The 12,051-nt window shown below is 31.0% G+C and overlaps 2 protein-coding genes across 8 annotated transcripts in view; one reads left to right on the top strand and one right to left on the bottom strand.

Moving 5' to 3' along the window:
- Positions 1–5,575, top strand: part of LOC127698599 (chromatin-remodeling ATPase INO80-like) — a 57,523-nt gene extending 51,948 nt beyond the window's left edge. For both annotated transcript variants that reach the window (XM_052202128.1, XM_052202129.1), the window contains exons 36-37: positions 2,970–3,137; positions 4,525–5,575. In XM_052202128.1, the coding sequence (XP_052058088.1) occupies positions 2,970–3,137; positions 4,525–4,622 (266 nt within the window). In that variant the 3' untranslated portion in view covers positions 4,623–5,575. The remainder of the gene's footprint in view (positions 1–2,969; positions 3,138–4,524) is intronic.
- LOC127698610 (mitochondrial import inner membrane translocase subunit TIM50-C-like) overlaps positions 1–12,051 on the bottom strand; it is a 323,025-nt gene that overhangs the window by 76,369 nt on the left and 234,605 nt on the right. The window lies entirely within an intron of this gene.

Below are 12,051 nucleotides of genomic sequence, written 5' to 3'. Positions count from 1 at the left end.
TTAAATTAATGATTACATCATTTCTCAAAGTAGCTGATTAAATTAATGATTACATTGGCAAGTAATCATGATTACATCTGATTACAATGAATTTCAAAATAATCCATTTGAATGATGTCTTTCTTCATTAGGAAATAAATGCCTGTTAACTAAGTCAGGAATATGACAGTTGTTATCCATTCATTTGATGTGTTGAGTACAGTATTTTGTTTTTTCACTTTTTGATATGTTATGAAATGATAACTTCCAAATTCAAAATGATAACTTCCAAATCCAAAATGATAACTTCCAAATTCAAAATGATAACTTCCTCCAAATTCATTGATTTAATATACCACTAAGATTCACAACATATAAACATGAACATGTTGTCACTGGTTATGGCCCTTTACACTTCACCATTATATAATTATAAATCTTTGAAATATTTTGACTTCTATTGAATAAAGGCTTCTAAAGAGGCTTGGCTATTGTCTTTCTGACATCTTACAGATTTTATATGTATTTCAGTTATCAGTCAAAAACACATCTAAAAATTGTAATAGTATTGTTTAATAATCATTACATACTTTAATTGGTCCCCTACCTGTCAATTAAAATGTGACAATAATCACAATATCAACAAAAGGCTTATAATTCAGGTTTACAAAAAGTATAACATGAATAAAACAATCATCAAGTGCAAATCTTTTAATTGTGAATATATGTATAATACTTTTTATTTAGGCTAACAATGACTAAATATTGTAACAGTTTATTTTTTTAAAGAAGTAAATAAATAAATTAAGCCTAAACTAAAAATAGCATGAATTATTTACAATATAAACCTATGATCAATGAAATAGTTATCAAAATAAAACAGAGGTCAATATTTTCCTTTCTTTTTGATGAAAAAAAACCCAGAATGTTAAGCCTTTCACCAATTCACTTCAAATCTTAATTAAATCAAAAATGTAGATTTTTGAATCCTATAAATTTGTTATAAATATTAATCATATTTCTATTAATTTATTCAATAAAAATTAAACTCAGGGTTTTAATTTGTTCTCATTAACCTCCAAGAAATCAAAATAAATCAAACATATTACATAATAATCATCCTTATCTTGCGATGTGTCAAAAAAGTTTGAAGTTGTCTTTGTATGTTCAAATATTACAGCTGTACAACTTAGAAATAATCACACAAATTGAGAATTATTTTCATTGTAATCAGAATGTAATCAAAAAGTAATCAGGATTACAAGGTATTTTGAAATGTAATTGATTAAATTAAATTACATGTAATCAGATTTTTTGCTGATTAATGATTACAATGATTACTTGAAAAATTGTAATCGATTACAGCTGATTAATGATTACAATTACAATTACCCCAAGTCTGGTCATGGACAACATTTTGTTTACGATCTAAGAAAATTTATTAAATTGCAATAAACACAAACAGTAAAATACCACACATATTCTGAAACACTGTCTTGTTGATGGTATTTACATACAATTTCAAATAACTTTTTCCATACATTAGAGACATATAATGTATATGTTTTTGCCTACATCTTAACAAAAATCTATTCAAAAGAATATATATATTCAAAACTTAATGTATACCAAATTTACTATTTTTATGTCCCTGCCGTAACGGAGGGGACATTAAGTTTTACCCTTGTCCGTCTGTACTTACGTACGTCCTAAAATTGGTTTCCGTTCTCTAACTTTAGTTTGCCTCAACCAAATGTTATGAAACTTATATACAATGCTTATTACCACAAAACACAGATCAAGTTTGAATTTTGGTGGCGTCACTTTTACTGTTCAAGTTTTTATTATTGTGACTTCATTTCCTCTGACCTTTTTCCTGTAAATTTTTAGTGTGACTTTTTTCCTTGACTTTTTTTCCTGTGACTTTTTTTCCTACATTCTTTTATTATCATGTGATAACCCAAATGAAATATCACATTTTGATAAGCTGATTATCTCAAGTTAATTTGATGACTGGTAAATTTGAGGATCAGCACTATTAATGGGATAGTAGTGGCAGGATTAATCTCACAACTTTATATTGTAAAATCATAGTGGGTTAAATAAATTGAAAAATTGTACTTTGCATGACGATATAAGATGGATAAAGTCTACTGAATTGGTGATCATAAACAATGTCATAATATTCTCAAAACATCAGATCATCAAAACTGTTAAGTTGTGACTAGAATATTTAATAGAGCTTCAGAGAATTATATTGAGGATAAATTAATTAATCAAGATCTGTGTATTTACTCTCTACTCAGTTAATTTTTATTAGGGCCCCGCCGAATGGCGGACACGCTATAGTGATCAGTCTGTCCGTCCGTCCGTAACAAATCGTGTCCGCTCTATATCTAGAGAACCGTTACGATTTCAAAGTTTATACTTGACATGTATATTAACCAACACTAGAGGGGGTGTCATAATGTTTGTAAAACTTCCTAGGTCAAAGGTCAAGGTCAAAAACTTTGGTTTTAGTTGACAACCCCATGTCCTATGGTAAAGATCGTGTCCTCTCTATATCTTGAGAACCGTTATGATTTCAAAGTTTATACTTGATATGTATATAAACCAACACCAGAAGGTGTGTCATTATTTATATACAACTTCCTAGGTCAAAGGTCAAGGTCAAAAACTTTGGTTTCATTTGACAACCCCATGTCCAATGATAAAGATACAAATTTTTTACCACATATTATTCACAGCGGGGCTCCCATCTCAATGATATCTAGTTTTGAATGTTATGCAAATCCCAGTTTGTTTTGTTATTCCTGTGATATTTTTCATAAGTTCTAATTCTTATTGATAATACTTGAGGAGAAAATACAGCCTTTCATTGATTTATCTACAAGCCACAAAAAATGAAACATCATTAAATAAAAAGATTACAAAATAGTCACAAATACATCCAAACAGATATTCTATGAAACAATTATTTAACCTTGTAGCTTTGACCCCACCAACTAAAAGAGGAAAGAGAGGTCGTCCAAAAGGTTCTACAGGATCACGGAGGCCTAGGGGTAGAGGACTGAAGAAAGCTTTAAGTGCTGCTGAAATTGCAGGTGCCCAGGCAGGTTTAACAGCGGCATATGCTGCTTATGGATATAATTTCACAGGTAAGGATGGATAGGTAGTGCTAGGGGAATTTTCAGGTTAACTTTAATTATCTGCAGATAATACATGGTTATTTTCATATAACTAGGGTTATTAAAGAATGGCTAATGATCTAAGTCACTAACTATAACCAGTCAATTACCAATGCCTCCATTAAAGGAGAGTTCAGTGATGATATGTAACTTTGAACGATTTTTCTGCACTGTTAGATGATATGCAAAGAATAAGAATGGAATCAGTAATTTGAAGTTCAAAGTCTTACACAAAGTTTAATTTTACAGATTGAAGGTTTATGTTAACTCATTGATTCCAATCTATTTATTGAATACCGCTTGAAGTTCTTCGATGCTACTTGAATGTTCCCTTAGCATCTTCTGTGTCTTTTTTAGTTTGATTGCTCACTATTTATAACCGATCTGTGACAATCAAAGGTTGCATACTTTAAATGTTTAATATTGCAGACCCTGGGTCTATGAATACAAATGTCACATATCCTTATTTGTAAATAATAATGAATATTCTTTTTAGAAGTGCCTAATGTATAAAATCTGAATAAATTGAAAAATTTAAACAGAAAGGAAGGGTTATAAGTATCTCTTTCTGGATTTTTCCATAACAAAAGTTTGATGTGAATTATACAGATCTCTATATTTATCTCTTCAGAAAGCTTAGTTTTGAAATATCTGAAATTTCAAAAAAAATTGTCAAAATTTAAATTTATTCTCAATACAAAAACATGGATATTTTCATATCTTGCCAACCAAACATGGGAATTCTTAACTCTGCAATATCATGGCAAGCTTTGTAATGAATAAAAAATAAATTAAAACATATAATGACCCTGTTCATCAACTTACAGTGTATCAGAAAATTGCATAGAAGCTCAAGGCTTCATTATATTATAATTTGAAATTTTCCTTTGTTCAGGTAAAACACTTTCTCCTTAAGCCTTTTTACCTGTGTTTTCATTTGTCCAACATGATTCAAATAATTGTCATTGATAATTTTTTAGAAAAGTCACAATTAGGGGTGATGACAATATCTAATTAAATACTAGAAATATGCTATGTACCGAAGAAACAATCCTCTTATTGCTGTTATTCATCTTGTCAGTTGTGGAAGTTCTTTGGCATGGAAGAAAAGAGCTTACACTTTGCAGCAAGATCTAGACAGTGCCTATTGTCAACTTCAGTAATACTATGAAGTCTCTATTATTCATAGATAATTGATACATGAGTATTTTTAAGGAGTTTATATCATGTTGCAGTAATCAGTAAATTACATACAGATCTGAAAATCAGAACTATAAAATCTTAAGAATATTAGTTTTTACTAGTTCTTCAGGATTGACTGATTGGCTGTCATTAAGAATTTTTTTATATTTTACAGGTACTGGTAGTTCTCCAAGCAGTAAAAGCAATAGTTCATTCATGATTGGTGATTCTCCAAAAAATACAAACTCACCACAAGATTCAAAGAAACAATAGGACTACATTTTATGTGTGCACAAATTGTTGATGCATTTTAATGATTGCATGTGATGCAAATTTAAGTTGTTAGTTAAGAAGCATGCATGTCATTGCCTAATGCATTTATTTGAGTAAATTTAAGTTTTACTGTCTTTACATCTCACCTTGTGTAAGTGATTTCTGTCATTCAAATATTCCAAATGTTGGAATATTAAATTGTTCATCAGTTTTTCAATTATTTCAAGTCATCCAATAAAACATGAAAATTTTATAAGTCCTTCTATGTGTATTATTCTAGACTTTAAACATCACTTTGAATGTACCTTTCTCATTTAAATTAAGACTCTTTTAAAACAAACTTTTTGTTAAATGACAAATAATTTGCTTTTACCACTTCTACAACTTTGAGAACAATTATTTAAAAGAATTTACATCAAGTTTTTTCATTGTTTATTTTACCCATTGTTGTAATACCCAATTTAAGAAAAAACTTGCCAAGGAGTAATCTCCCTTTGCCATTGAAAATTCACAGATAATCCCTTTTGATTTCCCTGAAATACAGGAATCAATGTTCTAAAGTAGCTTGATTTAATTAATTCTGACTTAGCTAATTTGATTTAATGGCCAAGGCTTATTGCATAAAGTTAGGTTAAAGGTCAGTAAGTTAATATGTTTATGCTGAAGTCGTTAAAAATATTAATAAAAGAAGATGTGCATGTTTGGGAATAATTACCAAAGAAGTCTATAGATCTTGTTGCATTATATTGAATCTGTAATAGGAATACCTATATAATTACTATATATTGATTAAAGCATGTAACATTTACATGAATTTTACCTAACATTGCTTCTTATTTATACAATATATTTGGTAATAGATTGTTATGTTTAAGTGATGGCATATTTTTTTGTAAAAAATGTTGGAAACAATTACAAAATCATGGGAAAAAAATAAAAATATTGAAACAAGATTATTTGTTGTTTCCTTCTAAATATTTGTCATCTCCTCACAGAATACTTGTGTTGAACATTGCTCAAGATTTTAAAGTGGCCAACTTTAAAATACACACTCTACAAAGACATGCCTCAGAGAAAATACTTTTAATTGTAAATTCCCTCGAAATCGTGGAAGGCTTTATACCAATACTAGTTGACACTTTTAAATAATAAGGAACTTTAAGCAGTTCAAAGATTTACTTCTAAAATTTATTAGCACTTTAAATTCTCCCTCATGAATTCGTCCGAATTTAAAACATTTCTATACTAAATACATGGCTAAATAAGAGACAAGTCATAATTTAGGTTTGTTTGCTCGCAGTAACTTTCTTATTTTCTCAGCGAAACAACATTTAATATCTTGTAAACATTTTACAAATTACAAAAATATACCACAATTCCATCTATATACATTCACAATGTCCTCTAAATACATATCAATACAAACATAACTGTAATATATTATGCAGAGCTTAACGTTAACTTCGTCTATCAAAGTTACTGGAGCACATCGATAATAATCAAACGTAATCAGGACTTATATATGCCTATAAAACCCCCACCCGTACTACCGCCCTCGAAATATTCGTGTAGAAAACAACAGTAACATCAGACCACTTCTGATTTACATACTAGCCAAACTTGTACCACAAGTCTAAAGATAGAAATAGAATAGGGAAATTCAAAATATAACGAATAGAAATAAATATATTTTTGTGCACAGAGGTTAATGCATCTATAGGTCTCACTGAGAAAATAGTTGTATTTTGGTATAAATGAAAACTCTACCTTACAACTTACTTTACTGAAATATTGCTGAAATATTTGATAATATGATATGTTCATGCAGATTTCTTTGTAAAATAGAAATGCAATATTTACCGATATTTTTACTGGTCTTCCTTTAGGAATATACCTAAAAGTAGAGATTTCAGATGAGTTAAAAATATTGCATCTTGACAGATATTGCATTCCATAATTTCTGCACAATGTTTGGTATACATTAGATAAATTCTGAGTATTATATTTGCAAACAAGCAAACAAGAGATGAACAAGATGGTAGAAATGGACATTGCATCCTTCCTGCATGCATCAGCTCTAAAGGAATTTGATGAAGTATCATCAATGTTGCCAATATATTTGGTACAATTGTATATTATAAAAGGGTTACTGCACTAATATTGAAGTAATTTACCCTTGTAATATATCACATCGCACGCGCAAGTTCCTGCAACATAATATACTGCTTGGGACAATATTTCTGAAAAGTAATTCAAAAACATCATTACTGGATAACTATTGGGTTTTGTTGGACATGATTGAATAAATTTGATATATGTTTTATTGTGATTACCATCAATCTTAAGATTATGTTTCATTATGAGTCCATTGAGATTCAACTCGAGTTCATTTGAGTTCTACACAAAAATTATTTGAATAAAGCGTTATATTTTAGAAAATAGAAGAGCTTAAAAATCTATCCTGTTTACAGATGCATGATAGTCTGAAATTTCCTTCAGACATATGTCCTTTGCCCTTCACCTCAATTTCTTAGTTCAATGGTATTATTTTTTCATTGCCTGATCGTTCAGTTACTTTTAGCAATATGTCAACAATATTTGATCTTCAAAATCAAGTTAGATGTACTTGTTCATCTGATATTGTTCACTGACCTTGGTCTCATTGTCTTGGTTAACTTTAGTTTAAGTGATTGTCAGTTTCTCAGTTACTGGAAGAAATAGATCTGGTCTATAGAATCATTGTAAAGAGTGTGTGTCTGTCTGTCTGTCTATCAGTATTTACATTATCTGAAGCATGTCTGCAAAAAAGTTTTGAAAGGAATCTTAGGAACCAACCTAGATAGGTCAGAGACTGTCAACCTTCTGGCACTGTAATGATCAGTAGATTGTTCTCAATTTGATCTTGAGGAAATCTGATATCAGATTTGAGCAGACATACACAAAATTTAGAATATAACTTCATTTACAAACGTGGAACACAAGATGAAACTCAAACATGTCAAAAGTGAAAAAAAATTATGTCCAGAGTAAAATGAACTACCTCTTGTGTTTTATAATTGAGTAATCATACCAATTATACTGAAAAGTAGTTGCAAACGAATTGTTTACCTGGCTAGATTAATAAAATTAGATTTAGTGAGTTGTCTGTTTAAAGCAGCTGCTTTTATATCTAACATTTTTATGACAATTTTAATTCTAAAGAGAGACTACACACTTAGTGCTTTAGTTAATTTGTATCACCTTTAGCATTAGCTCAAACCTATAGAGAAAAATTCATATTCTAGAGACATTGATATCAATGTTTACTTCAATCTTACCACTTAACTGCCTCAACTATTTGCAACTGCCTTCTACCTTAGTCCTTACCCATACATTTTTATAGAGTGTATTGTTAGTTACAGGTCATTAGCACACTGTGTAACGAATTTGTCTTGCAGATTATCTTAACATGTGGTATTTTAGAATAGTGGCCTATCAAAGTGATCAAGTCTTCAATATTAAAAACTTACTTCCATTGGTCTATACAAAAACAAATGCCAACAATAACAACTTGTTAGCTTTTAATGTGTTTTATGAATTTATTTCAATCGTTCATCATCAATTTCTTCGTCTGTTGAAACCTTTCAGATTTTTTCTCCACACCGTGTTGTTTTTACAAAAGCACATAACACCTCTACTAACCGTGTATTGAAATAAACCACGCCTAGTAACCCTATATGAAATATACACGATCTCCACGCGGTTACTTTTAACCAATCATATTCCTAGAAATGAATAGGAGGTATGATAAACGGTAATACCTTTCGTCATCTCACTGAAAGGAGTTCTTCAGTCTTCTCTCAACGTCATCGAACACATCACTTGCTTTTTTCCTGATACATTTCTTTTAAATTTCTTACTGATAACAGAGACATATATATATATATTCACAATTATCGCTATTTTGTGTATTTTTCCTTTGATCTTTTATTTCGATAATTTTTCATATCATGCTACTCACTTGAAGTTGAGGTAGAAAATTATCGTCAGAAACTAAGAGCGCACGTGCCGTTGTCAATGTAAAAATGTAGCGATAAACAGATTATCAATGGTCTTTCAAACTCTAGGATGTTTCTCGGCCACATCTCATCTCCTTTGATGAGATTGTAGCTGAGAAACACCCTCTCGTTTGAAAAACCATCGATAATCTATAATTCTTACTGATACATACATGTACTGGCAACACAGGAACTGCGAATGCTTGTACAATTGATCTTTTGGCGATCATACAGGAACAACTCTAAGTGGAAATTTTATAGAAGCAAAATGTTAGATCACGATGCTACTTAAAAGTGCGTCAACAGGTTCCGATGATCAAATGTCAATAATAGAGTCAATCGTAGGGGATCAGTTGTCATATCGTAATCCCAATGAAGATTTTGATGATCAATGTTCTATTCCCAAAAGTATTTTTGTAATCCAGTGGAAAGACAACAAGGGCACCTGATGCATCTGATCTAAATGAAAAGACTTCCTTTTATTCATAAAATGGCAACAGTCCTCGATGTAAAACATTAATCTGTAGATTCTCTAGGTAATGAGTGCCCTTCATTCATTTCAGCAAGATTGAAAGCTGATAGGACTGATAAAAAATTGGCGATTAAACTGCCTCCGTAAGGTACCATTATTGACATAGTCGGTAGAAAAGTTGGCTCTAACGAGGCATTTGAAAAAAATAGAGCTATTTGTAGCAGGGATGAGACTTTCATGGTTATGAAAGACGATTTTAATGTTTTTTTACAACTCCCTTAAGTGGGATGACAATAACATAAAAGTGCCTTTAATAAATCTCGGGTTCCGTTAATGTACTAGTATCACCAGAGACATACATATATATGTGTATATATGTCTCTGGTGTCACCTTTTCAAAGAGAATTAGATTGCGATTTTGTTGTAAGGACAACTCAGCCAAGGCACAATTGTTTAGCCTTTCTTAAGGTTCTACGATTTCTGCGAAGAGCGGGTTGTGTGGAAGAACGTAATGTAATAATTGACTGTTTTAGAAGTTTGACTGATTTGCCCACAAGAAACATGCATGGCTAGCTCAGTTATAAGAAGGAATGTTAACCTCATTAGTAAGTCTTTTCGTTGTATTTCGTTTATTACCATGGCGTTGTCCGTTTTTTCCGACGTATGAGTTTTGAATGTCCCCTTGGTATCTTCCGTCTCTTTTTACGTTTATCTACTGAAAAATTTATTGAAGCATCCCGTTTTTTTTTGGCAGTCAGCTTTTTAATGGGCAATACTTTGAAACACTGCATACCTCGGTACAGAATTTACGTGATACTAGTTAGACCCAGACTGTGTACAATGGTAATTATAACAAGAACTACAAGTTTAGAGATGATAGAACTCCTGCTAAGGAGTTGAGGAAGAAGACGAAATTGAATCATGTTAATACTTCTGATCACCATATGGCTAAAGTTGCTAGGACAAAGACCAGTAATCTTAATTCTAACTTTACTAATGATAATTTTCGTGAAGGAAATATTTTAGGAAAGACAATTTATCCAGGAAAACAGCTAAGGATCAAAAGATTTCCAAGCTCCCAGGAAGTATAAGTACAGAGAACTTTGTACAAGCTGTAAACAAAAGTCCAAAGGTATAGACATGTATGGGCACGTATAGATAGATAGATAGATAAATTTTTATTTCCAAAGAGGACCTATTATCGGCATAATCAGTACAGTGATTTTGTTTTATATTAAACAATTGCAATATAGACAATACACAAGAAAAACAACTCGAACATGAAATATAAATTGAGTTAATAATATATATAGTCATATAAACCATAATGTTTAGTGTTTATTGACCATGCACCAGAAGCAGCATCACATCCATTACAAAAATAGCTTTTATGAGTTAAGTCTTTCCTCGTGGCTGATGCAAATGAACAAACAGTATTGTTGTCCATATGCAGGAGTCACCAAATGCAGGTGCTTAAAGGACACTTAAGCAACTACACAAAAATATGAATATTTAAACACTTTACAACTCAAGCATAAACTAATACTCAAAAAGGATTATTATATAGTCCTCCTCGTGACTAATGCACATGGACAAGAATATTATGCAGTTATCCAAATGCAGGAGTCACCAAGGGCAGCTGCTTAAAGGACATAGAAACATGTTATGTAAAGTTTTTGTGCAAACATTATTTGGATTTGGATGCAGCCTCTAGCACAACTTGTTCCAACGCTCTGAGAAAGAATACACAAAATTACACAGAAAACACAATTAATGGTATAAATTATGAGTATTTTTCATTATGTTTTATGAAAGCATATATTTCGTACAAGATAGCCTTGTTTTCGTTACTCATTAACCAAATAAACTGATCTTTAATAGTCAACATCATGATCAAAATTAGTATATGTTAATGTTGCACAGGAATGTTGGACAAAGATGACAGGAAATCAATGAGTACAAGACTTTACAAAAAGGTCTTAGATAGGAATTCATGAGCCAGCCAAGTATAATCAAAGTACTGAAGTACTGAACATCGGATGACTGCAAGTTCTAGTGGATGGTCACAAGCACGTGTCTCAGAAAAAAAATCACATCTCTATACCTGAAAGTTAGGTTAAGGAACATAGATATATTTTTTTTCTGAGACAAGTTCCTGTGTGGATGATGAATTAATGACAAGGAATTCAACCTCACCGTTATAACTATTATATTGTAGTGTTATAGTATACTCTGGTTTGTTGTTATATATTATATTAATATTTGTATAACAGTTATATATAATTTTCATCCATTTGTATATGATTCTATTCTACTGTTCTAATGATAGTGCAGTGCAAATGTATGGTGGACACTCTTCTGTAATAATTCGTTTTTCTAATAGATTGGATTTGAGTAGGCATTCATATTTTCCCGCGTTTGTTACAAAACGTTCTTGAGATATTCTTCCGTATGCGTTAACACAAAGTTTTGGTATTCTTAATTTGTTATTGATATATATATATTTCTCACGACAAAACATTTTCATATCATTTATCTATGTTCTTAAAAATTATTTTCATGAATATTTATTGATGAAATTAATATATAACAATCGATAAGGAATGGATACTCGATAATATCCGCGTAATTATACGAAATACGTTCGGTTATCAGTCAAAAAAGCAAGTCACGTGGATAGAAATGTCTGCGGCAACATAACACCGAAATGCCCTCACGGTCATCTGTTGTAAAAATAAAGGAAGCGTGCCTTCTACGAGTCAGTTTTTTCATCAGACATGAGCGTTTTATTATAAAAAAAATGTCATAGAGCCTGGACAAGAAAATTTGTGATATTACAGCTCAGTTTTCAATGTTTCAGAAGGTGCAAGGAGTACTACGACAAATTCTCAACCTCAAACCACTGAATCAATAGGAGTAC

Source organism: Mytilus californianus, unplaced genomic scaffold, assembly GCF_021869535.1.
Source record: "Mytilus californianus isolate M0D057914Y unplaced genomic scaffold, xbMytCali1.0.p SCAF_4, whole genome shotgun sequence".
Classification (NCBI taxonomy): Eukaryota; Metazoa; Mollusca; class Bivalvia; order Mytilida; family Mytilidae; genus Mytilus; species Mytilus californianus.
Note: the sequence above shows the minus strand (reverse complement) of the source record. Positions and strands in the feature narration are given on the sequence as shown.